This window comes from Coffea arabica, chromosome 6c (assembly GCF_036785885.1).
Source record: "Coffea arabica cultivar ET-39 chromosome 6c, Coffea Arabica ET-39 HiFi, whole genome shotgun sequence".
NCBI classification, from domain to species: Eukaryota; Viridiplantae; Streptophyta; class Magnoliopsida; order Gentianales; family Rubiaceae; genus Coffea; species Coffea arabica.
Window position 1 is genome coordinate 3,148,834 of NC_092320.1, and position 26,249 is coordinate 3,175,082.

General features: G+C 36.9%; 3 protein-coding genes across 4 annotated transcripts; all 3 read left to right on the top strand.

The window, feature by feature from the left end:
* The first annotated feature begins 4,052 nt into the window (after window positions 1-4,052).
* On the top strand, window positions 4,053-13,582 carry LOC113695682 (uncharacterized). Its single transcript, XM_072051727.1, has 20 exons — window positions 4,053-4,454; window positions 4,674-5,932; window positions 6,016-6,084; window positions 6,170-6,368; window positions 6,729-6,813; window positions 7,187-7,340; window positions 7,378-7,472; window positions 7,606-7,687; window positions 7,774-7,833; window positions 7,961-8,013; window positions 8,093-8,259; window positions 8,617-8,779; window positions 9,114-9,171; window positions 9,287-9,343; window positions 9,421-9,666; window positions 10,769-10,830; window positions 11,455-11,511; window positions 11,630-11,723; window positions 11,919-12,059; window positions 12,886-13,582. The coding sequence occupies exons 2-20, from the start codon at window positions 4,796-4,798 to the stop codon at window positions 12,970-12,972; spliced, it is 3,066 nt and encodes a 1,021-aa protein (XP_071907828.1). The 5' UTR covers window positions 4,053-4,454; window positions 4,674-4,795; the 3' UTR covers window positions 12,973-13,582.
* A 1,911-nt stretch (window positions 13,583-15,493) lies between these two features.
* Window positions 15,494-17,501, top strand: LOC113695100 (organelle RRM domain-containing protein 2, mitochondrial). The gene is made up of 3 exons (XM_027214065.2): window positions 15,494-15,730; window positions 16,945-17,013; window positions 17,118-17,501. The coding sequence occupies exons 1-3, from the start codon at window positions 15,592-15,594 to the stop codon at window positions 17,357-17,359; spliced, it is 450 nt and encodes a 149-aa protein (XP_027069866.1). The 5' UTR covers window positions 15,494-15,591; the 3' UTR covers window positions 17,360-17,501.
* An 831-nt stretch (window positions 17,502-18,332) lies between these two features.
* Window positions 18,333-26,097, top strand: LOC113696219 (arginine biosynthesis bifunctional protein ArgJ, chloroplastic-like). 2 transcript variants are annotated; one of them, XM_027215613.2, is made up of 17 exons: window positions 18,333-18,622; window positions 18,875-19,000; window positions 19,257-19,380; window positions 19,526-19,599; window positions 20,408-20,452; window positions 20,696-20,746; window positions 20,824-20,892; window positions 21,069-21,127; window positions 21,400-21,469; window positions 21,752-21,832; window positions 21,912-21,998; window positions 22,852-22,974; window positions 23,523-23,585; window positions 24,144-24,221; window positions 24,313-24,458; window positions 24,756-24,826; window positions 25,633-26,097. In XM_027215613.2, the coding sequence occupies exons 1-17, from the start codon at window positions 18,563-18,565 to the stop codon at window positions 25,713-25,715; spliced, it is 1,410 nt and encodes a 469-aa protein (XP_027071414.1). In that variant the 5' UTR covers window positions 18,333-18,562; the 3' UTR covers window positions 25,716-26,097. The 2 variants fall into 2 exon arrangements, with proteins under 2 accessions (XP_027071414.1, XP_071908134.1); XM_072052033.1 differs by lacking the exon at window positions 20,408-20,452.
* Window positions 26,098-26,249: the final 152 nt, after the last annotated feature.

Consider the following 26,249-nt stretch of genomic DNA (forward strand, 5'->3'; position numbering starts at 1 on the left):
AAAGGCTCGACAATAGACCCATTTGCTTTTAAAACGAACATGGCCTACATTGATGTTATAAAAATTGTCTCTATTATATAATCAACTGGAATATGGGTTAGAGTTAAGTAAAGCGTGCCACTTTATGCCATTCCAATAAAATCCCTTCTTCCATTGACAATTAAAATAAAAGTGTCAGATCGATGCTTTTAATTTGTTTAAAAATTAATAAATTTATGTTTTCTTTATTGCTAAGAAACATAATTAGTTTTTTTGCAACTAAAACAACACAGCAAAATCTTCAGTCAAGAAAGAAAACATCGATGAATTTTAGCTTAGTAGACGATAGAAAGTAGAAAGCTACATTTAGGATCTCTTGCCATTGAGGGGTTTGACTTTTGGTGGTGAGTTTGGAGGAAAGTAAATTGAGAACAAAGGAAAGAAATGACGGCAAAGGAGGCATCAAGAAAAGCTTCTAGCACGAGGAGGATTGGGTTGGATGTCAATGAAGATAGAATTGCACGTAAAAGGTTCTAAATTCAATACCTCGTATTTGTTTTTAAAAAAAATGTCCTTTAGCATGTATTGTGGATCTGGCTTACTATAAAAAAAAAAGGAAAATAAAAATAAAAATAAAAACACGGTATGGGTGACTGATATTCAACATCTTACTAAAATCGAGGAAATAAAATGAGGGAATATATTTAGAGATTTCGGAGGTTCGAACCCTTCTACTTACGTTTAATGGGAAAAAAATAAAAAATTAGTTGAATTCTTTCCTAGCGATAAAGAACTTAAATTTGGGCCTTGCTATATTGTCAATGCAGAGTATGGTCCAGTTCAAAGCAAATGGATTGATTACTGGGCTATGAGCTTGTCACGGAGATGGCCAGGAATTAAATATTAGGGGAGTTGAGTTTTTCGAAAATAATTAATAATAATAATAATAATAATGATGATGATGATGATGAGAGAGATAGAGAGAGTTGAGTTGTCATGATTTTGTAAAATTGATGAAAGGCTTCCTACCAGCAAAATCAAGTGGCTTGTAACTTCAGAAAGGTGTGATGATCCAATTTAAAATCCCGACCTCAATTACCAATGATTATATGGTTTTATTGCTAAGAGCCACTCTTGTGCCAATAGATTAAAATCCTACCATCAGACAAAAGTATCTATTATTGTTTAGATAAAGTATTATTTAAAATAATTACTATAATATTTTTTTTGTGACGTAATATATATAAAATAAAAAAATAATTAAAAATATAAAAAAAATAAATTTATAATATATTTATAATACAGACGAAATATTATTTAAAATAATGAAATATTCAAATTGGGGTGACGTTTACACATACCGGGATGAATAAATCATGAAATGGTGTTTTTTTCCAAATACTAATAAATGCTTTTGACTAACATGAAGTGGTTTAGCACCATACATGAAAAGTGATGATGTAAATGACAAGTATTCCGCAGTCAGTCGCCCGCTTTGAAAGTGATATAACTGGACCGGCCCATGTGTAATCACACTTCGTTACTGTGGTTTAATTAAATAGCCAAGATTAATACTAAAACCATGAATTGCAGAGGATCTCTAGGCTCTTCATTTCATGACAGCGAAAAATAAAGAGGAGTACTAATTTGTCGACATAAATGAAACAAAAAGCTCGTTAGTTCGTAGTTTTAAGTTTCAACAGCAAGAAAGAAGAAGTAGAAAGACATCCAACCATCCATATCCAGCTAGTTTTTGTTTTTCCCGCATATAAACTGTATACCAACATCACGAGTAGATTTTTACTCGATGCTAGAAACATTGGATGCCTTGGATTCGCGAGGGTTATGAGTTGACATTTCCTCCAAAGACTTGGCAGGCGGCGGCGGTAGGCCGGGAGCGCCACTTTTGTCAACCGTCAGCGGTGGATGAGCGACACCTGCAGTTGAACCTGGAGGAGCGGGAGCGGGAGCGGGAGCAGCTTTGCTTCCTCCGGCATCGTTCTTTGGAAGAGGATCCGACAGGTCGTCCGGGAACACAAAAGCGCCCTGAGAAGGCTTTCTCTGGTGGCGACTAGTCTTCTGCGACATCCCGTTTCTGTCCAGACGACGAAGAAAACTACTTACTACTTAGAAAAGTTGGCGATGAGCGATGAGGGAGTTAGGTACCGTGAATATGTAAGTGAATGAACGGGCTTTGGGAAACAGCGAGAGTGGGTGGTGGACTGGTAGTTTGCGCATTGCGGATGGAGCCAGGGGAGGAGGGTAGTTTGACTCTGTTTATATGGAAGTAGGCCCGTCGCCGGATTTATCCATCTGCATTGGGATTCCGCGAAAAATTTGCTGGAGATTCTATAATCCACTTGGACGGTTGACGTTCATCGATGATATATACAATTACCAAAGTGGGTTTTGGTTTCTTGCTATTTTACAATTTTAAGTTTTCTTACTCACTCGGTTTTACCGGCCCGTTTGGATTATATTTTTCTGAATTTTTTTGTAAAAAAAATCATTGTAACAGTTTGATATATCTGAGATAAAGAGGTGATAGAGAAATGTGTTTACAGAAAATGTAATAATTTTTCTGAAGAAAATCACAATCCAAACGGATCCTAAGTATTTTGATTACCATTTCGTGGTAGTTAATTTCAATTCAACTCGTCTCTAATACTAGTTTCCAAATTTCCCTAGCACATTTGAATTTTATTTAGAATTGCATCCAATGCCTCCTTTTTCTTTTGAATTTCTTTAATCAAATAAGCTGTCTTGACAATTTATTTACGGGACCCCAAAAAAAAATGCATGCGCGCACGAGAGTGACCGGACACAAAATATTATTATGAAGTTTCCCCGACATATGGCTATCAATACATTATTGTTTTGTATGTACCATTTTGTTAGGCCATTAATCTATATATTACTTACAAATTCTAAAATGTAACGCATACCCAAATTTAAGTTTATGACTACAAAGATTGGTTGAGGTCTTGAATAGGGGCACAAGCAAAGAATGTATCATTGACAAATTATGTTCAATCATTACTTAAATAGAATTTTTAGGTTTCAAATAGATACCATACTTAGTAGGAAATTTCTACGATAGTATGGCACGAAAATAGAAAATCATATTTGGAATCTTGAGAATATGACGTAGCTTTAGAGGACATTTTATGGGGACTGATTCCTCGCACAACATGATCATCAGGTGTATAAAATCAGGCCAAATCGAAAAATTCTGTTGCTCTCCGTGATTAAGCAAAAATGATATTATTAGACCAAGTGGTTTTGCAATCATAATTTATAATGGATCTTGATAAAAATCCACTCATAAAAAGGCTTTTTTTCGTATTATTGAATATTTAAAAGGATTGGTTGATGTAAAATTAACATGCATAAATTTGTACCTAAATAAACTAAAATTTTATTCCTATAAGCTGTGTTTAAATCAAGGGGAATATTTTTCTTTCGATGCATTGTTAGTGGAAAGAAAAAATATCTCATACATCATCACAATTTTACCGCATAAATTGAGGCGAAAATAATTAACCTTTTTACTTCTTCTCTCGTAGACATTGGTTCCATATCACTTGGAATCTTCGGTGACATGTTTTTCTATGCCAATCTAATGTCACCTATAGTATTGCACCAAGTGTCATATTATTATTTATATTTTAATTTTCTAATAATTCAACTTGATTTGATTTAATATAAGTGTAAATAATAACAGGACATTTGACACAATATTATAGGTAATATTGGATTGACATAGAAAATATGTCACCGAGGATCCCAAGTGGTTCCATATAATTATGACATTAGATTGAATCATGCATGAAAAGTGTAACAATAAAAAAAGAAACTTTCTAATTTCTCCAAAAGAATAAATTGGAAGAAGTAAAATGGGGATAGAGGTATGGTGTTGGCTACGGATTAAATCGCAAAACAAGAAAATTCACATAATAGATCAAAAAAACAGATAGAAACGAAATGAGCCACGCGGCAGAAGTACAGAGGACATCCGGAAAGTGGACCATACCCAAAGATATAAAAATCTTGACCCCATCAGTGTTTTCCCTTTTCCATCCAACCCTATCTTCATCTGCCTGCCTTCTCGCTCCTTCCCAAATCTCATCATTTTCCATTTTCTTTTTAGTTAAGTCTCTCTCTCTCTCTCTCTCTCTCTCTTCAAATCTATACCGCGAATCCAAATTTCAGTTTCGTCCGTTGCCGCTCTCTTCGTTCTTGTTCGTGAAAACAAAGAAACCATGATTTGAAAAACCCTGAACATAGTTCGTTCCCACGTTTGTTGAACTAAATCTCAGATCTATATGTAATTCATGGGTAGAAAACCAGAATGAGTATATGCCAAGCCTTTTCCTCCAAAAAGTGTTCTGTACAAAGTCATCAGATCTATCCGAGTCTTCCTCTCTCACTCTTTTTACATGCATGATCGATTTATGGAGTTTTGAATCCAAGAGGTAGGTCCAATAATATCTTGTGTTATTCTCTTTGTTGATTTTCGAATTCGAAACCAGTACATTCAGTTGTTCAAATCACACTAGTACCGTGTTTATTGCCTAGTTTCTTCATTCCTTCCTGGACTGCTGTAGGCTGCTTATAGGACCTTGGCGTGATTTGAATACTTTTTTCGTTAAAATTGGACACTAGCTGTATTGCTAATTTATGTATTTTTGCAGTGGTTATATTATATCTGGAAGTTTGCAGATTGAAGAAGGTCTGTTGTCACTGTAGTTCTGTATTTGGTTTTGAACCTGCACTTGAATGCTGCAGTTTGAGGTGGTGGAAAGGGGATATTTGGATGGGGGAAGCTGAAGGAGAAGTTTGTGTAGCCGTGGTGAATGATGGGATAACAGAAATGGAGAGCTCAGTGAGGGCTGAACTGAAGCGTAATTGCGAATGGATTGTGGATGGTACTGAAAAAGTGCCGCATGCGAAGAAGCACTTGATAGAAGCTTCTAATGACACTGAAACTGGATTAGAGCCTAGTGCTGAGAGTCCAACAGAAGAAGCCCCGTGCAATACCAGGCTAGAGCCTATTGCTGAAAGTCCAGAAGAAGATTATGTCAACATTGCTTTATCAGAGCCTTGTGCCGAAAGTAACGAAAAAAAGGCTTTTGATGGTCAATGGGAAAATTCTGCTCAAGCTGTGAGAAAGGAGGATTCTAGTGACACTAGTTTGGAACCTTGTCATGAATTAGAACACTGTGACCAAAGGCATACAAAGCAAGCTTCCAGTGATAATAAGGAAGTAGTTTTACGTGATAGGAAGCACACCAATGAGGTACCGGATGATATTGAAATGGAGAATGGGGTAAAAGAAGCTTCTAACGAGGACATGTTTTCGGAAGTTTCAAATCCAAATTTGTCTCCTAGGGAAATAACTTCTAGTAGTAAAAAAATTGGTATTCAGTCTACTGAACCGGGAGGCATTAAAATACAGGGTGGTTGTGGAGAGGTCTCATCTCTTTGTTCTGGGAATTCTAGTGCCGAGGAAAGTTTGAATGAAGAAGAGCATAGTGGGAATGATGGATCAGGAGAAGTTTCCACGTCTTGTGTTGTACTTGAAATCCCTGAGCACGTTAGCACGACTGGTATCAGGAAGATCACGTTAAAGTTCAGCAAACGCAAAGATGAACACGAAAACATTTCATATCTTTCGGCTGCTCAGCCTGAAACTGGGGAATATGGTTTTGGCTACCCTGAAGTCCATGCACATAGTACCACTGCAGTTGCCAGTGTGGATAGAGATGTGTATCTTAACACGTACAGGAGACCTTTCCATGAAACAAGAGTTCCCTTCTTATCCACTCCTAATAAGGAGTTGAAGATGTCCAAGAAGGTAGTTCCAGACAACTATCCAGCAAATGTAAAGAAACTTTTATCTACTGGAATCTTGGAAGGAGCGCGAGTAAAGTACATTTCAATGAATGGAGAGGTAAGGAGTTGGTTGTGCTTTTACTTTTCAACATAGGAGTATTAAATCAGTTTTGCCTGAAATGCTGTTTTAATCTTTGCCAGAGAGAGCTTTCTGGAATCATTAGAGATGGTGGATATCTGTGTAGCTGTTCTTTGTGCAATTTTTGTCAAGTAAGTTGTCAATCAACAGTTTATTAATGATCATTCTGTTTATGCTGCATGATTGGTTTATGGAGTGTATGAATGGTGCAAACAGGTTTTAAGTGCGTATGAGTTCGAGCTGCATGCAGGCGCAAAAACTAGACACCCTAACAACCACATATATTTGGCGAATGGTAAACCTGTTTATAGTATCATTCAGGAACTGAAGACTGCACCTCTCAGCATGATAGATGAAGTGATAAAAGATGTTGCTGGCTCTTCAGTAAATGAGGAAAACTTCCAAGTTTGGAAAGGTATGCTTTTTCCTTTGGATGTTGTAGAATTTTGTACAAAGACACAGGTGATAGATAACTCCTGTTCTTCAAGTAATTTAGTTTCTCTGATTCTCAAGAAACATTTGTGCTAGTATTGTGTATAACTTAAAGATTTTTAAGGGGGCATGGAAGTGTAGATTGGCATTTAAGTCTTTGTCAAGAACTTTGGTCTGTTTTTCATTTACAAAAGTATATGATTGGTCTTATTATGTGCTCCTGGGTTCTGCCAATCAGCATTTCACCAAACTTAAAGAGTTCTCACCTTGGTGGATCAAATGGACATGTAGTGGACTCTTGTTCAGCAGTGTCGCACCATAAAAGTCTTTTTGCATTTTGCAGCAAATCTTCAGCAAAACAATCTGGTGGCCACTACCCACGTGAATACGCATGATCAACTTTCTGATACCTATTACTCTGATACAAGGTACTATTTGTCATATGTTTTTAACTTTCTGCTACTCCCTACTGTCATTCTGCAAAACATGCGTGTCAGAGAATGGAACAATGCATCTACTTTTGTTAAAGTTGCCATATTTGTGGCATATGTTTCACATATTCCAGAAAAAGTGTTCAGAATTTATAGTTAAAAATTGGATTTAGCTTGGAGGTTGCTTTGATTGATTGTATTACTTGAAATAACAATTGGAAGGATTTGTTTTGGGGGGGGGGTGGTTGGATCCATTTAACAACAAGGGGAAAAATGTGAAATCTGTATCTTTTGAGGGGTATCTTGTAACTAATCCTTATTTTACTTTCATTGACTTTCTTCTAATCATTCTGCTGCATTGAAACTTCAGTTGCCCGAACCGAATGGTGAAAGACAAGTTCACTCCAGCTTCTGGTTTCTGCACTACCAACAATTACTTAAATCTGGACAGCCATACAGAGGCAGAACATCGGAAGCGTGTGATCAAAAAGTTAGTTGCTCTCTCTGGTTTGATGGAATATAAATAGGTGAAACAAGTAAGTCTTTTATTTAAATTGATGGTTCCTTATTATTCACTTGTTATGGAGACCAGGATGGTTACTTGCTAGCTCCGATGTTGAGGATAAGAAATGTAGTGAAGGTGGTTTAAAGAAAAGGTAAAGTTTGGCATTTTAAACACGCTTTCGTTGCCTCTATGGTGAGAGTATTTTCTTTCCTCCAAAGACTGATTTTTTTTGTTTACGTATTTCTGCTTTGCTTGACATGGGATTGTGATATTCTTTACGACAGGGATAATGACCTACATAGACTACTTTTTATGCCAAATGGACTTCCAGATGGGACTGATTTAGCTTATTATTCGAAGGGAAAGGTTGTTTGTGCTGAATGTTCGTCACTATATAGCTTGTTTGTCCTAAATGTTTATGAGTGCTGAACTTATATGTCATTTTCTTACAGAAAATTCTTGGGGGCTACAAGCAGGGGAGTGGAATAGTCTGCAGTTGTTGTCATTCGGAGGTAAGTATACTCGCTTGAACTTTACCCACTTTGAAATGTAGTTCATTTTGGTGCTGGGTGTCTATCTACTTACTGAATTTCATTCTTTCCCTTTGTTCTCACTCCTGATTTTTATTTCTGTTAACAGATTAGTCCATCACAGTTTGAGGCTCATGCTGGTTGGGCAGCTAAACGTCAACCGTGAGTTATTTATTAGAAGTAGCAAGTTTGGCTGAAATAAGTGATAGATGGTGAAATTTAAACCTGTTTTTTCCCACAGATATCGCCATATTTATACTTCAAGCGGTTTGACACTTCATGACATAGCGTTAATGTTGGCAAATGGCCGAAATATTGCCAATAGTAACAGTGATGATATGTGTGCTGTCTGTGGTGATGGAGGAGAGTTAATAATATGTGATGGATGTCCACGTGCTTTTCATCCAGGTTGTATTCATGTTAATGTTAATATCGGCTTAGTAGGTCTCTTTCTTTGCTTTTGTTTCTTCAGTGTCCCTACATTTTTTAAACTTTGGGATTGTTCAAGAATTTTGAGTTTTACTGACGCGATTTTCTGACTGATTTACTAAAATCAATCTTGTGATCACCGTACTAGGCAATCTACAAATTTTGAACTTTGGGATTGTTCAAGAATTTTGGCTTTTGTTGACGTGAATTTCTACCTGATTTACTAGAATCAATCTCATAATGACCTATGTAGACTACTTTATTATTGTTGTTTTTTTTAATTATATTTAAACATTTGGATAACTTGTGTTTGACTGATGCATGCGTTTCTTGCAGCTTGTTTGTGTTTGCAGTCTGGCCCTACCAGTGGTTGGCATTGCCCATATTGTTTAGACAAATCTTTCCCTGCTAGAAAAGCTCCGGGTAGGCCTTCCATTGCACGCCAAACCAGGGTGGTTAAAGCACCACAATCTGTTGGCGGTGGTTGTGTTGTTTGCAGGTATGTTGTTATTGCAGTTCTCAAATATGTTTTTTCTTAAATTTATTAGCTTTTGCAGTAATATTTGGAATATGAAATTATACTTCTAGTCGGCAGATTTATTGACTCAGTACATTTGTTGTGTTTGTCTTCTGTATCTTTAACCTTATCTTGAAATTATTACTGCATTGTATTGATGGTGTTAACTTATGGTGAATTCCTGTTGGTACATCTGCTTTGATGTGGCTGTTTGTTATCCTTAGTTTTTCTGAGTCATCTTTTAACATCCAAATCTGTTTCTTTTTTATCTCTGTTAACTGTAAATTTACTTCGTTTGCCTTTTCTTGTCTTGCAGGACACCGGACTTCAGTGTTGCTAAATTTGATGACCGAACAATTCTACTATGTGACCAAGTACTATTTGTTGATATTATTGTTTTATTCTTTGTTGCCACAATTATCCTTGTCTTGCTATTAGCTTTTGACCTCATTGTTGATTAATTTTTTTCCCTAAAACTTTCCTGTTTAGTGCGAGAAGGAATACCATGTTGGTTGCTTAAGGGAAAGAGGTCTGTGCGATCTGAAGGTAATTTTCTGGTGAGACACAGCAAAACTTGTATGTTATAATGGCTTCGTTATTGATGTTTTGCAAAACTATATCAGGAACTGCCTAGGGATAAATGGTTTTGTTGCAATGACTGCAATATGATCTATACGGCACTTCAGAATTTTGTTCTGAATGGAGCTGAGGCGGTTCCTTCTTCAGTGTTTGCTAAAATAAATAAGAAGCATGAAGAGAAAGGCCTTGCTACTGTGACTGCCAATGATGTTCAATGGCGAATTTTAAGCGGCAAAAGTCGTTATCCAGAACATCTACCTTTGCTTTCCCGAGCTGCAGCCATCTTCCGAGTAAGTTTTTGCTTTTACCTTCTGAATTTTGGGTATTGAAGGGGCATGACCTAATTTAGTGGCTATTTCATGCACCATATTTACTACATTTGGCTCTTCTGCTTAAGTTGCTAAAATATAGATGTCACAGATTTGATTGAAGTTTTTGTTAGTTGCTGAAAGTGCTTCCATCAACACTTCTGGCAAAGTTGTGGGACTGATTTTTAATGAGAATTATGTTAGAAAATATGACTAGATGAAGTTTAAAAGCGAACCTGTTATGCTGGATTTTAAGTTCATTCGGCTCAGGAAGGGCTAGCGGAGCAGGGAGAATGCCATGTGCCCCCTTGAGCTTGAGTTTCCCCCTTTCATCCTTGAATAATTGTGACTGAGGATGGTCAGAGTCCATATAGCGATCATATTTTTTAATACCTATTATGTATATAATAACATACTATCAAGGTTTTGGTATTGTGTAACAAAAGTTTATACAAGTATCGTGCAAATTCAGTTCCCTTGTTAATGTTGCCGGATAGCATTTTTGTGCGTGAAGTTAAGTCTAGCATTCTTGTCAGTGTCAACTAATGGAGCAAATTGCATAATGATTAGTGTGTTTGGATAGTGGGTTATTTGAGATATTTTTACTGTAGCACATTTTGTGATGTGATGTATGTGAGATAAAAAGGTAATTGGGAAGATAAAAAACTGTATTGGAAATTGTAATGCTGATGTAAGCAAATATATTTGGGGAAATAACCCACTATCCAAACACACTCGATGTATTGAAAATGTTGTTGTAACGACTTGAGTGGATTGAAATGGCTTTGCTTTGTGGAGGACCATGAAATTTAAAGGGGAACAGAAGCTATGTTTACTAACCTCTGATCTCATAGTGATTCTATCTATTAACCATAACAAGTTCGAAAAATTTTGCAAGTAGTGCTTTTAGGATATGAAGTATTGTACTTATTGCTGCAAGACACTTCAAAATCTTAGAATACTCTGGATATCATTAAGGATGCTTCTTAAAATATTGAACTTGAGCTTTGATTAATAGTGTCAAGTTCAATTTCTGCTGCAACTGAATGGGTACCTTGATTGTTGGTTTGATCTATTTGTGCAGGAATGTTTTGATCCTATTGTTGCCAAATCTGGTCGAGATCTCATTCCGATTATGGTGTATGGGTGAGTTATCTTGCCTTTTTTCTTGTTCTAGATGTAGACCCAAAAAGTATTAGAAGGAAGCTTTATTGGTCAATTCACTTGCAGATTTTCATCGCACATGGGGCATCAAAGTTAGTCGAGGGTCATATATAATGTCGTTTAGCTGATGCCATTAAGAAGTGGATGCCCAATAAAATATGACGAATTGTGAAAGGTTAATGGGCAGAAAGACTAGTAACGTTATAGGGAGTTTGTTTTGAGGGTAACAACATTATAAGTGATCATGGGAGGGAGTTCCTTTTGAGGGTAACAATGTTACAAGTGATCATGAGATATAGAACGTGTTTTACATCAAGGATGTAGCTTTTGGGCTGATAATGCATTGCATTTGAAAGATTTTCTGTTAGTATTACCTGCTTCATTATTGGTTGCATAAGTAACTTGAGCTTCCACATTATGGAAGTGTTAAATAGCTTTATCCCTGGGGGCTTGCTTTTTTCATCCAGGGGAAGAGCCTATAGTTTTAAGCTTATTGTGTTTTATGTTTTTTGGAAAGCATTTAAAGCTTGCAATGGAGGGTTACGTGAACTTTGTGCAAGTTTGGTTGATTGAAATGCTAAGATTGCCATTTTACAATTTGTGCAGGAGAAACATATCTGGACAAGAATTTGGCGGAATGTACTGCATTCTTTTAATTGTGAAGTAAGTCACTTGATCTAAAACTGCTTGATTTAACTCTCCAACATGTCTGAATGTTCCTTATATTGTTTAAACTGCTTTTGTGTTAATTGAGTGACACTTCTTTGGATAAAATATATAGGTCTGTGGTGGTTTCAGCTGGTCTTCTCAGGATTTTTGGACGAGAGGTTGCTGAGCTTCCTTTAGTGGCCACAAGTAGAGATAATCAAGGAAAGGTAAGTTACGAGCATTGAGCAAGACATTGTAGTCCAACTTCAATCTTTTACTGATTTCCTATTCTGCTGAGCTGGTTAGATATTTGCCAGTCCGTCTTTCTAGGCCTGTCATCTGTTCCTGTTGTTAGCCATTTTGGAAAAGAACTATTTGTTAAGAAGCAGATTGATTCATTGGTCAATATTACCTCTGTGCAGGGTTATTTCCTAGCTTTGTTTTCATGCATCGAGAGGCTACTGTTTTCCATGGATGTTAAAACGCTGGTGCTCCCTGCTGCTGAGGAAGCTCAGTCCATCTGGACTAAGAGATTAGGCTTCAGAAAGATGAGCAATGTGCGGGTAGGTGCATTTGTCTAGTGTACATTGAGAACTTAACATGTTGCAATATTATTAATAATATTGATGGTTAAATTTTGTGGAGGATGTTTCTAGGTCGAGAATGACCCATTTTAGATTGTGATGGTCAATGTCTTTCCTGAGAAACATATACACACGCACAAACATATGTATATGCACTACGGGATATTATATATGTGTACAAAGTGATACACTATGGTGATCCCGATGCACAAGTACTACTGGGAGCAAATAGCCACTAGAGAGACAAATTTTGCATCCAGGATGGTAGAGAACAGTGAAATGTTCGGCTCAAAATGATTGTGGAGGCTGTAGCAAAAGCGCTTGCATGTTGAGCAGATCTAATCACAAAGAGATTACGTGACATGACCTAGAAGCTCGTAGACTGTGGCTCAGTTCATGCTAGAGTAGAGACTGCAAAATGTCTGGTGAGGGTAAACCATAGTGAGGAGAAAGTTGTTGGCTAGATCATTCGAGTCAATGTGGTAACTTGCCTTTCAGCTTCCAACAGAAGAAAAATATGCGAAGTTAGGCAGCCCAAAGGCTTGATTCACTTGAATTAGAGAAGCAAGCAGCTCTTTGTTGCCCTATATACAGTATCCTGTTGTACAAATACTACCATAAAAAAAGAGCCATTCGAGAGATAAATACTATGGCCAAGAAGCTAATTACTCTATAGGATTGAGAATGCAAGCGCAAGACAGTGATGAGTCTGTTGCTAGAGCTAAATAGAGCAGTCCACTTGGGGCCTGGTTCTGTCTTTTTTTTTCCCCCCATTTTTTCTAATTCATTTTACTTTGGTAAGCAGGTGTCAAGGTATACAAGGGAACTCCAGTTTACGGTTTTCAAGGGGACAACTATGCTAGAAAAGGAGGTACAGTGGGCTGGACAGTAATTTTGTCTGTCTCTCAGACATACACGAGGCTGGAAGATAATCTTGTCTTTTGGCGTTTGGTGACGGCCATACAGCCTTGGTGACAGATGGGCATACACCCTTGTTCAAATGATATTTCTGTTAAAAATGGTGGTGCAGGAAATAGCAGGTTCATCTCATATGCTCATCCTGTACAAAGCAGCGTGAAGGTCCTCTAAGTTGATCCTTGACAATGCACCACCATTACCTGGGGAGAGTTGATCAATAGGGGACAGGGACAACGATATCAGGGGCAGGTTGAAGCCCTTAAATACTGATCTCGTGGTTATATTCTTTTTGCAGTTTGCTAGGAGATTTAGAATCAGCAATTTTGTTTTGCATTTTTCTATAGGAATTATCCTTTTCATTGTAATATTGCAGTTCGTTTGTTCTTGCCATTGTAGTTCTGAGTTTTGCCCCATGGATAGACAAATAGCAAAAGAGGGGGAGTTCATTCAGAACGTTGGAGCATGCTGACCTTTTAATATGCATGCCCTTGGCGAACAATGCTTGTTTGGGTTTTGGTTCAAGTATTGCAACTACCTTGTGGATATGTATATAAAAACGTCAGTTTGGCGATTGTTGATCTGAATTCGTATGCTAGGATCTTGTTGGAAGGTGGTCTTGTTGGAAAGCTTAAGGAGCGTTGTTGTTGTTGTTGTTGTTGTTTTTTCTTTTTTTCAATACCTGGTTTTGTTCGAGTAGGTGCAGACATGTTACTTGACTTGTTCCTCAACGTCTTGAATAATTGATGTTTATTACCAATTATATCGAATGCTTTCAGCAGTTAACATTTTTTAAACAGGAAACCTTGGGATTTCATGCTGCATGTTGGCAAATACTTAGAATGATCATACTGCATGAAAGGAGGCCTGTTTTCCTTATCAATATCTGGTGCAACAGCTTAATTTCAGATTAAGCTGTGGCAATAGGATGTTTTCCGTCACGTTCAAGACGATCAAACAATTGGTTGAAAGTGGGATTGGTTTGGAATTTCTGATTGATCAAATAGTTTAGCCTTGGGATCATCCTTCAGGAGAGTTCTGATATCAGCTGGGTATTGGTTTTTGCGAATATTAAAATTTTTTCTTTCTATGCCATGGATGAAAGGTAAGATCTAACTATGAATCAGTGCAGAAGAGGCAACAGTTTGATTCATGACAGTGCTTATACGGTCTATAAGGGACGTGAGTGAGTGAGTGATTCGAGTTGAGTAGCACTCGAATGTTACCATCAACTCGTTCCATTTCGAGTTATGCTTGCTTAACCTCTGAGTTCAACTCAGTTTTACCGGAGCTTGATTTCAATCGAGCATTCATAATTTCAAAGAAAAATGAAAATGACGTTTTTATTTTTCTAATTAACGTGCATTACTCAAGGTGGTTTAATCTTTAAAATAGTAGAGTGACAAATGCATTACTTTTTTTTTTTTTCCTCGAGGAAGACTAGCGCATTACTCAAGTATGAACACTTCCCCCAACATTTACATCGATTGGAAAAAATCAGGAAAAGTATGTACAATCAGGAAGTAACTTCACTTAAAAGAGAGATGCGGCTGTTGCAGGGGAAGTGACTTCACTTAAAAGACAGATGCTGCCGTTGCGGGGTGAGGGGAGCAACTTGTTTGATCTTGTGGTGCACTCATTCTCGTTACAAAAATGGAATGACGTCCCAGATTAACTCTAGACCATGACTCCTTACAACTCGCGCAAATAGCGACACTGAGATTTATGTAACCTAGTCTTTTACCTAGCTTTAACTGGCTTATTTGGATTGGAGAGGGACTTCTTTCTCGTACGAGGAATAGAGTTACACTTTCTTTGCTAGCCTAAGTTGGGGAAAATCGGAAAAGTATGCACAATCAAGGCGGCAATACTTTAAAAAAAAAATTAATTATATATATATTATCAATGTATTCTAAATTTAAATTTGAAATCTAAAATTTGTTCAGTGCTATCTATCTAACAGTAATAATGCATGCACTGACAGTATATATAAGATTTACTCAAAAGCTGATGATGATAAGAATTGGGAGTTGAAAGTTATTTGCAACTGTCACAGTTACATTTACAGCTGCTGTGATCTTCATATTTCCCTTTTTTTTTTTCCAACAAACTTCGGGTCTGTTTGTATTGTAAGTTATTTGGAATTATTTGGGATATTTTTACTGTAGCACTTTTTGTGATGTGATGTATGTGAGATAAAAAGATATTGAGAAGATAAAAAAGTGTATTGAAAATTGTAAAGATGATGTAAACAAATAAAATTGGAGAAATATGAAGCAATCCAAACAAACCCTTCATATTTCCTCACTACAAAGAAATGAGAATGCGCAAGTCCACGTGGTAATATCTCCTTTCATCAAGCGATAGTCAAGGGTTAAGAAGGTCGCTGTCATCTTCATATTCCCTCAAATCCACGTGGTAATATCTCCTTTCATCAAACAACAATCAAGGGTTAGAAAAAGGTCAGCACACAAGAGTACTTAAAGTCGCGCCCGCACCAAACCACGGCATTTCGACTCTCGGGCTTAACTAGGGTTTTACGACATCTCTCCGGTGCAATACGGCTGATTTTTCACTCATTTGATACGAATTGGATATGGCAATTGCGTCTGGTTTTCGTCGGATTTTGAGTTTAGCGTCGTCGACAAATTCTTCTTCTTCTTCAATTCGTCCTTGTCTGTTAGCTTCAACTCGTCTCCATTCGACCCTCACTTCCCCTAAACTCTTCATTAGTGGTGCGGCACAAAGATCCGAATCTTTATATTCCTTTGCAATGTTTTCTATGGTTTTCAATACTGCTGGTCGTAGGTTTTCCAGAATTTGTGATTATACATTTGGTTAAAAGTAAACTTCAATTTGACTTGCATTTACTTTTAACGCAAAATACAATGTGCCGTGGAGTGTTTGGAGACAGATCCAACTGCTGGTATTCTGTTTTCGCCTTTAATGAAGAAAGTCTTGTTCTTTTAGTCGTCAGATCGTTTCTATCACATTTTTAGCTTCTGTCATTGCTGTCTGTACTTTCTGTGTTTTTTTTTCCGCTTTTACTATTTCAATTAGAGAAAGAGTAACATTTATCCTGTATGCTGGTCTTGAATATCTGGAAGCTAGTAATATCTACTGATATCATTCGAATTCTTTATTCACTTAGTAATTTGCTAGAAAGTACTTGCAACCACATTTCTAATCTTGGTTCTGCAAGTACCCCTGAAATTTTTTTTTAGCCAAGTGCAATTTTTTTTTTTTAGCCACAATTTGATCAGTTATCATCTAAGATGCATTGTCACGGTGCTCTTCTAACTTGAAGTCGGGGTTTTGTTGATATTTTTATTTTGTTGGTGTTTAGTTGACATTGCTACTCTGTCCTTTTCTTTGGATCTGGTGGTCATTCGTATTGGGTGCATTTTGCCATGACATGTATTTTTTTAAGTATACAATCTTTCTGGCTTCTAATTGAGCAGCATTATGCCAGATGTGCCGTGGAGATATCTTTATTATTTGAATTTAGATATGAATATGCCCCCTTTTCTTTTCTGGTATATTAATGTTAATTCAAATTGAACTGATAGGATGTCCAACTTTGGCTTATATTACATGACTGTTGATGGTGTATAATTTGCCACGATCTAGAATCATTTTTTAAGTAACAACGATCTTATCTTTTGATACATATTGTTGAACCGGAGTGATGAGGAAAGATTACAGAGTGGGAAGCAGAGGAGGCAGATGTAGAGTGGTTGTTTATGTAAATTGCAGTAAACGAAAAAAGTCCTTAATAATTTGTGATTTCTATGATATCTTCTGTTCGGGTGGTAACAGGGTCTGTCTTGTCCTTTCATTTTCAGTGTGTTGAAGAGTCTTTTTTTTTTTTTGGATCCCCCCTCGCCCCCTTGTGGATGGATTTGAGTTGCCTTTGTGAATTGACTGGTTAGAATTTAACATGATGCAGGCCTTTCAAGAACTACAAATGATGAAGCACTCAATAATGCATTCTCGCAATTTGGCAAGCCTGTCGAAGGTACTGTGCTTTCAGCCTATACCACCCCACTTCATGTGACTTTGTGACAATTGTCGTAAACATCAAATATAAACATCTGGTGTGTCTACCTGCCCTTTTTGCAGTGAAAGTCATCACAGATAGAGCGACTGGAAGATCAAAAGGATTTGGGTTTGTCACTTATGAAACTATAGAAGAAGCTGAGAAGGCTCGACAGGAAATGAGTGGAAAGTTCTTGGATGGCTGGGTTATTTTTGTTGACCCAGCCAAGCCAAGGGAGCCAAGACCTCCACCTCCAGCTCAGTCACAAGGACAGCCTTCTCAACCTGGTTACACAGTAAACAGAACTATTGGTTGGTGTGGCTAATCCTGTGAGGAGGGTTTTGCGGATTGTGATTAAATTGTGGGATGGAATATTTTTTCACGAGTGGATGAATTGTTTGAAACAAAACTCTTTAATAGATCTATCTTTAACTTGGGAATGCATTGGGATCGCGTTTACATTCTTACTTGACCTTGCTATATATCTTCCGAGTGAATTTAATTTCTTTTAAAAGCTTCCTATGCTACAGCATTCGAATGTACCTACGGGAAAGGAAAATAAAGAACCTTGGGAAGTAGTACTTGAATGCTGAAGAACTTGGGAGAACAGTTTGCACTTTCTACCCGGTTCCTAGCCTGCTGAGCAGCATGCGCGAGATACTGGAGCAAGTGAGCTGGTTTAATGGAGGGAATCTGTGTGTCCCCTCTAGCGTTGTTTCTGGCTCCGGCTTTACGGCTCCACAAGATGTTTATCGCCTCTCTCTTATTGACTGCTTTGAATTGAGGGATACGTTTTGTTTGTTGGAGAGGAAATTTCATTAGCTGTATCAGCTAACTAGGATTAAGCTGTCTATGCAATCTCCAAGATGCAAATAGTTAATGGATTTTATGTATTCAAACATTCTAAGATAAATATGTTGGCCCAAAAGGACTTTTTTTTTTTTTTTTTTTTCTGTTTTTTCAATTTAAAGGTATGCAAACGGTTTGGATAAAACATGAGCGCGAATTTTGAATAAATACGATGAAGCTATGGTATTGGTTTGCAAAAACAAATACAATGAAAAGTATGGCGAAGTACAGTTAATCCAGTATATTTTGTAAGTCTTGTGACAAAAATTTGTTACTTTTTTTGGTGTCAAAATGACAAAAAATTTATTACTTTAGGGTGTTTTAAAGATTCGATCTGGCTATAATTTGACTTGTACAGGTTTAATGACAATTTCTTAGCATTCGGAGTTTTGGAGGAAGAAAAATTATGGATCTTAATCCAATGATCATAGTCATATAATGAGAGTTCATAGTCATATAATGAGTGCGTTAACGCTCATTTCAGCTGCTGTAGTATAGTAATTCCACAGTTAAGAAAAACAAATTACTACAAATGCAGTCGGCGTGGGACCCGGCCGCAGAAATTAAAGAGCAGAACAGAAATACTCTGCTAAACCCTACTAACTAATCTCAGTAGCCATTACCAAAGAGAAGAAACCCATAGCTTCCTTCTGTAATTGGGCACTCTTAAACCCTAAAAATGAATCTCTGCATTCCTCACTATGCCTCCATCAGATTGTCACAACTCAATGAGCTGAAGGTCAGCAACTCTTTGTAAATTTTTGTTTTTCAACCACTTGGAATTCTAATTTTGTTTTATTTTCTTCATTTACCTTTTTTTTTTTTTTATCCGTTTACTTTCTTAGACAAAATGTATGTTTTGCTTGCAGTGGAAAACTTAAAACTGCTTGGAAAATGCATGTTTAGTCCACTTGTGTGTAGGTTTTTTTTTTTGCCCCGTCTGCTGTGTTAGAAAAGATTGTGTCGAAGCAAATTTGATGGTATTGTGCAGAATGTTGGAGTGGTCGGCAGTAGGCGGGGAAATTTTATAGTGATGGCAGCTTCATCAACCGTAATGGAGGCCTCAAATTACATTCCAGCAGCACCGAGTTTTTTGCCTGAAGGGCCTTGGCGGCAGGTCAGCAACCGCAATAATTCTCATTGCTTGAGATTTTCCTGCATTGTCTTAATTTTAGAATTTAGTGGAGGAACTTAAGTCTTTATGCTCTGTCAGAGCCAGAAAGAGAACAGAGATTGGGGAGGTAGTGGTTTTTTCCTTTTTTTTTTTTTTCCTTTATTGTTTTGGCTCTGGGTGGTGGGGAGGGGTGGGGTTTGAATATGTTACTTGCGAATTTAATCAGCATTTGACAAGCCTAGGGCTTTGAATGGTATAGATACCAGGTGGAGTTACTGCTGCCAAAGGTTTTCAGGCTGCAGGTATGTATGGAGGACTTCGTGCAGTAGGCGAGAAGCCTGATCTTGCGCTTGTCACTTGTGATGTAAATGCCATAGCTGCAGGTAAGTTCTGTCGTGTTCGTTTTCAAATTACGTTTTGGGACTATAACCATCAGAATTATTCTACTTTTCCATATGTAAGGCCATGATTCACTTTCCAGAGCTTTTGTTAATTTTGTTCTTGAACTTAGAATCTATATTTCTGCAGGGGCATTTACCAAGAATGTGGTTGCAGCTGCACCAGTGTTGTACTGCAAAAAAGTATTAGAAAGTTCAAGAACAGTATGTAAACAACAATTGATAGCTTGTTCTCAAGTTCCATATCACTGATATTGGTGAAATGCTTAGATAAAATAAATAGAACAGAAATTGTAATGTCAAAATGAACTTCAAGATACATGAACTTTGCCTCCACATTATTCTGCTTTTAGCTACCATTTGTTGCTTAACTCATGTTCTTTTATTTCGATCTATTTCTTTTTTCACGTTTGCATGAGGAATACAGAACTGTTACTATCTTTCAGATATCTGTATCCACCAGTCCCAGTCTTAATATCATATTGATGTATTCATAGTTGTATTACGTTAAGTCACTAGTTGACAGTAAAGGATTACAGTCCAAATTATTGAAATTCATCCTGGTTATAAGTATTAAAGGCAGTAGAGAATTGAGCTGAGGAAGTGTTTGCTTTTGCTCTCTTCTACTTTATCATTAATAGAATGACATGAGAAAGCTATTGTAAGTAGACATCATTCTCTGCACTTAGAAGCGAATTAGGTGAATTTTCATCCACATGGATATCTGTCTTTGCTACTGCACCTATTTTTGAGGCTGGAGATGAAAATGATTTTCTGCATCCTGTCTCAACTGTAGATTAACATGGCTGATTTCCATTAGGTTGTTTGCTCATGCTGAAGCTACTAAATACTAATAAGTTGCCTAAGCTTTGCTTGTGCCTTGAAGATTATCCCATGGAACTGCAAATGAACTTGTTCGATGTCTCTAAATGCTATCTGACCTTGTTTGTGTTTGGGCTTTTTACGTTCTGATTTACCAGTTGTATTCTAATTTTCTGAATAAAATGTTCAGGCTCGAGCAGTTTTGATAAATGCAGGTCAAGCAAATGCCGCAACTGTAAGTTTATGTGGGAGTTGGGTTTCCAGTTTATTGAGGGCTGTTCCTAGTTTCAATAAGCAGACGACAGCTGACATGAACTTATCTTTTATATTATTTCAGTTGATGGTCATGTGCTGGACATTAAGTTATCTGAATCTAGAGCTAACCAAAAGAGTTTTTTCAAGTCATCATGCCAGCATGTTGCATAAAATTGTCTACCTATTAAATTTCATATGATTAAGCTAAAATTAATTTTTTCAGGGTGATGCAGGCTACCAGGATGTTATAGATTGTTCAAAATCCCTTGAGAAGGTGCGCAAGTTTGAGTGTCTCAAACGTTCCTCACTGTACCTTAGTTTTTTGTAGTGTTGATGTTTGAAATCTTACAGTTACTTGGGCTGAATCCTGGGGAAGTATTGATTGAATCCACTGGTGTTATTGGTCAGAGAATAAAGAAGGTAAAATCTAACGGAAATTCTATTTGTTGCTGTTTTTTATTTTGCTTTATTGCTGATAAAATGGTGTAGTAAACCATGTGGGATCCTTTACGTATGCATCCCCAACTGCAAATACTCAGTGTCATACTGTAATTAATTCTTTAGGATACATCCACTGATGTCCACATCTTCTACAGGATGCTCTTCTCAGATCACTTCCTAAGTTAGTTAATCTATTGTCATCAACTGTTGAGGGGTATGTACATCTTCTCTTCACTCTTACTGTTGGTTTCTATCTACGTACAATAACTGTCCACTCTTGTTTATTTAGTGAACTGCAAAAGTAGATTTTGTGGCTCTTCCCTTTTTTTTTTTCAATTTCTCTACTTTCATTTCTTTTAAAGTAGATATTTTTATATATTTATGTGATTTTATCGATTATTTGAAGGTTTATCATTCTTTTTTCCACTGTTTGGTGTCTCTCCTATATTGTTTGGGCTATGTTGAATCTCTTTACTGGATTAACAGAGCAGATTCTGCAGCTGTGGCAATAACCACCACTGATCTTGTTAGTAAGAGCGTAGCAATTGAGTCTGAGGTACATGGAACCATTATGCTATACTTAGTTAGCTGTAACTCGTCTATTTTTCATTCTCTCTCTCTCTCTCTCTGTGAGTATATGTTTCAAAAAATAAGCATTTGGTGCCAGGATCTTTATGAACTAAGTTGCTGTTTGAGTCATTATTGTTTAAGATATTTTTGTGCATATCTTTTGATGGATTTTTTCCCTTCATTTGCACATTAATTCTGCTGTATAATAAGAATTATCTTTCCTCTGCATTGAATCTGAAAAATCATCTATTTGCTCTGAAATTATCAGGTTGGAGACACTTGTGTAAGAATTGGGGGAATGGCAAAAGGTTCTGGGATGATCCACCCTAACATGGCAACAATGCTTGGAGTATGTCTCTTACGTGATGTCCTATTACTGCTCCAACGCTTGGTATTCTTATTGCTGTGTGACAGTGAGAATTTTCCAGGTCATAACAACCGATGCCCAGGTCACGAGTGATGTTTGGAGAAAGATGGTGCAGGTTTCCGTAAGCCGGAGTTTCAACCAAATCACCGTGAGCATAGTTGATCTCTGGTTTTCTGTCTACAGTTTCTGACAGCATTAGTTCCAAAATACAGGTTCTTGAATTTTGATTAATGGATTTCTCTACGGGAGTTGCAGCTACGGTGAAAGATATTCAATAGAGCTACTTTGAGCAGGAATCAAGTTTTATCTGATGATTAGCACCTGAAGAAAAATAACTAGGAGAAATCATTTAAGATGGTCAAGACTCGTAGATATAACTGTTTAGATGGGTGATAAATAAATACTGAAGGAAAAGAAGAATAAGGAGTATATAAATAATAATTCGGAAAGAGTTAAAAATGCTGCAAGATTTAAGGGAATGCAAAGTTCATAAGGAGAAAGAAAGAAAAGGGAGATTCTTGTAGCGCACCAATAAAGATAAGACTTGGGTATGAGTTTACTGGTAGATATGTTTTAAACACCAGTAAAATTGCATTTTCTAGCCTTTGTACAGAATATGTGAAAAAGTAGCTCTATGCAGTTTATTGAGCATCTGAAACTATATTTATTTATTTTTGCAGTCACGTGCATTATTGTTGTTTTTCATTACATAGTAAGGGCATTTGAAATGTCACATACTACGCATCATGTAAGATGCAGTTGTCAGAAATACAACATTTTACTGCTCCATAAAAGTTCTCTGTCTTGTATCATTTGCTATGAATAGTTAAAATCTCACTTATAACAAAAGTTTCAGAGAGAAAGCATGCAATAGTTACAGTAGTTATTTGTCTTTTCTATATTTTGTAATAACAATATAAGGTTTTTATAGTCCTGAAAATAGTACTTCCAGTTTGACTAAATATGTTTGGTTCTCTGAAGTTTTAACTGTGCATTTACAGGTAGATGGAGATACCAGTACTAATGATGCTGTCATTGCCTTGGCAAGTGGGCTTTCAGGGACAAAAACAATTTCTACTTTGAACAGTCTAGAGGCAGAGCATCTACAACTCTGCCTAGATGCTGTGAGTTCATACACCTTCTAACTTTCTTCCCAACCATAATCAGAGAATACAGTCTAAGCTTGTTTCCATGCAGTGGTATTCCGTTGGCCCTCATTTGTGTCCCTCAGGCCTTTTGTGTTTTAGACAAGGTTAGCCATGATGTCTTAAAAATAAAATTACATTTACAATAGCTCTGGATTAACTCTTCTTTGAAGCACATTTAACCTACCTCTATTCTTATGTATTGCATTTAGGGTGCTGGTATCTTCTTTGATGAAGCAGCATATCAAGAAATTGCACAATTCTTTATACACGTAGTGGTCTTTTTGTCTTCCCTCTTGAATTTCGAGTGATATATCTGTGGATTTACTATAGAGGTGTTCAAGAATTGGTCGAAGTTACATTCCTTGTGGAATTGTCTCTCTCTCCAGCATATGCCTTTTGTCTCTTAGGAAACTATTGCTACTTGGGAATTTCATCTAAAATTTGTTGAAACTCTAGTCTTGCTTTGCTAATGATAATTTGGTGACGTTAATAGATAGTGAGATTGCAACATGATTCTTTTTCAGGTAATGCAAAGTCTTGCAAAGTCTATAGCTTGGGATGGGGAAGGAGCAACATGTTTAATTGAGGTTTGTATCTTGTATAAAGAAGAAAGTAAAAGAAAAGCTACCCATCATATATGCTTTTTTTTCTTTTTTTTTTCTTTTCCTTCTTTTTTCTTTTTTCTTTAACAATGGTCTGCTCCACCTGTACCCTATATTGGCCAAATTAAAAATATCACCTTTTTTTTTTAATCCACGTCGCCTATGTGACAAGCAACTTTCATCGAATGAGACTTGAGTCAAAGAATTTTACGCCATTAACTATTTTTATAACGGTTTTCCATTAATGTTTCTAGATTAATGTCCAGAAAGCTGCAAAGTTTCCATCTCTGGAGCCTTTTATTTGATAGCAAAAATGCCTTTTACTCAAGTTATAGATTTTGGTGCTGGAGGCTTTTGGGTTGCTGGGTAGATTATAATTGGTCAGCTTTGTAAAGGGTCAGTTAGAATTGTCCTAATTAGTCCTTTGCAACAAACTATCTGATTAGCTTCTGTTTGAGGTCTATGTTCTTTTTTCTGTGGAATAATGGATTATGGAAGTAATTTTTCTGTGGCTGTCAATCTAACTTTAAAGTGTATGTGTAGGTCAGGGTAAATGGTGCAGACAATGAAGCTGAAGCAGCAAGAATTGCACGCTCAGTGGCATCTTCTTCTCTTACCAAGGTATGTTATTGTTGTATGTGTTTTTGTATTCATAAATTAATATATATGCTTATGTATACGGCTTTTCTGAAAGGAGTTTTTGGATATACAGGCTGCTGTATATGGTAGAGATCCAAACTGGGGACGTATTGCGGCTGCTGCTGGCAAAGCAGATATTCTTTTTGACCAAAACAAGCTTCGTATAATGCTTGGCAATTTTCTACTTATGGATGGAGGTCAGCCTCTTCCATTTGACAGGTAAGCAAGCAAAGCAATCCACTGCAACCCACAGAAGATTCTTGAACAATTTTGCTATTGTCACCTCTGTGAGCATTGAATCAGCTAGAATTTTCTACTTTCTGCTTGTGCTTTCATTGTATCTCTGTGGTCTTTCTAGTTTTTATTCAACTGGCAAATTTTGTTGAGATAATTAGGCAATTGGAGTGTGCATCTTCCTTGCATCTAGCAGCTTATTCTATTTCAGCTGGTTTCCAGTCTTTCTTGTTCGTTTGGCTTTAACTTTTTTATGGCAATCTAAAATGTGAGACCTTGCAGGCCCGCTGCCAGTAACTATCTGAGAAAGGCTGGAGAGACTCACGGCAAAGTTGAAATTCAAATATCTATTGGTAAGCTGTAGAAAATTTATGTCATAACCATTCGAAGCTTTATGATCATGTATCTATTGAAACTTTTAGTCAGTATGATTTACAACTGCAGAGTCTGTTGCCTGGCATGTGATGTTGTTCACGGTTTAATGTAACTTCCATTCTAAGAAAATTGAGCTACACATCAGAATTTCAACTGTCATACTTTGTACAAACCTTGTTACAGTAAAAAAGATAGCAGGGAACCTGTTTATGAGAATAGCACCAGTATTTTATTCAAATCATATGCAAAGCCATCATTACTCATATACAGTTTACTTGTTAAATAGGAGATATGGGTCAAATTTGTAATGTGCGTTATTATTCAGTTTACTCTTAAGATTTGCATGCTCAATTATGGGACTAGCAGCCACACCTACTTTTTTCACTCTTCCAGTCAACGATTGCTTGAAATGTGCTTGAACTTTGTATGGTACAGTGTGAAATTGCTAATTGATGATGATGCATGGTCGTCCGGTCTTGAAGCTGTCATGATATTTGTCTGAATAAATTAGAAGTTATTCTGCTTTCATGTCATTTTTACATTATTAGGTATATAGATATCCTTCTCTTGATTGTGCTACAAATTTTATCTTCACTATTCCTGCTTTTGAATTTAACACAAAGCGGTGTCTGTTACTGTGCTAGCTGCAAATTAGCCCAATAGGCTTCAGAAGAAATGATGAAGCAAAATCGAAGTTTCAGTCTGGCGGAACATTCTTGCTTACCACTTTTTCCATTTTGTGTTCAATCCTGTCAATTAATGTAATCGTTCTACTTTTCCACAGGTGATGGTCCTGGCAATGGTCTTGCTTGGGGCTGTGACTTAAGCTATGACTATATAAAAATCAATGCGGAGTATACTACCTAGAAGATCTGCCTTCAACAGATTTGATTACCCCCTTCCCAATCGCTGGACGCGAATAAGCTTGCAGGTAAACAGTGGAATCGTGATTCAAGACGTCATATGAAGGATTACTGCCAATTGCTGGATCTTTATGGCTCCAGAGCATAAACTCTAGGGATACAGAAGTCCCCACTAAATATTGGGTGAAAAGGATGAATGGATATGGTTTTTTTTTTCCTTGCCGCTGCAAGACCTTGAGTTTGAAAATATGTTGCGGCTTATCATTCCCGCAGGACTCTGCATGTCTTTTGATTAGTTGCATACTGCCATCCAAACAATATCCGTGTACATTACCACTTCGGTTAATTGATAGCCGTCACCCTCCAGTGAACGTAGTTCTCTAGCATGATCCTGGATTTGCCATATCTACAATATGAGGTATCATTGCTTTGGGTCGAATCATAAAGCGTTTCATATGATATAAACAAACATCCCTTCTCAGATCACTTCAATTTTTATGTACTTTAAAACATCTAAAAATCATAATCTATAATTATA

What these genes read in the sequence shown, in the direction of transcription:
- LOC113695682 (XM_072051727.1), top strand. Translation starts at nt 4,796, where the DNA reads ATGGGGGAAGCTGAAGGAGAAGTTTGTGTAGCCGTGGTGAATGATGGG. An exon ending in GAAGGTGGTTTAAAGAAAAG is followed by an intron (nt 7,473 to 7,605) that starts GTAAAGTTTGGC and finishes TCTTTACGACAG; the next exon opens with GGATAATGACCTACATAGAC. An exon ending in CAATTCTACTATGTGACCAA is followed by an intron (nt 9,172 to 9,286) that starts GTACTATTTGTT and finishes TTTCCTGTTTAG; the next exon opens with TGCGAGAAGGAATACCATGT.
- LOC113695100 (XM_027214065.2), top strand. Translation starts at nt 15,592, where the DNA reads ATGGCAATTGCGTCTGGTTTTCGTCGGATTTTGAGTTTAGCGTCGTCG. An exon ending in CCCTAAACTCTTCATTAGTG is followed by an intron (nt 15,731 to 16,944) that starts GTGCGGCACAAA and finishes AACATGATGCAG; the next exon opens with GCCTTTCAAGAACTACAAAT. An exon ending in ATTTGGCAAGCCTGTCGAAG is followed by an intron (nt 17,014 to 17,117) that starts GTACTGTGCTTT and finishes CCCTTTTTGCAG; the next exon opens with TGAAAGTCATCACAGATAGA.
- LOC113696219 (XM_027215613.2), top strand. Translation starts at nt 18,563, where the DNA reads ATGAATCTCTGCATTCCTCACTATGCCTCCATCAGATTGTCACAACTC. An exon ending in CACAACTCAATGAGCTGAAG is followed by an intron (nt 18,623 to 18,874) that starts GTCAGCAACTCT and finishes GGTATTGTGCAG; the next exon opens with AATGTTGGAGTGGTCGGCAG. An exon ending in TTGGTCAGAGAATAAAGAAG is followed by an intron (nt 20,893 to 21,068) that starts GTAAAATCTAAC and finishes CATCTTCTACAG; the next exon opens with GATGCTCTTCTCAGATCACT.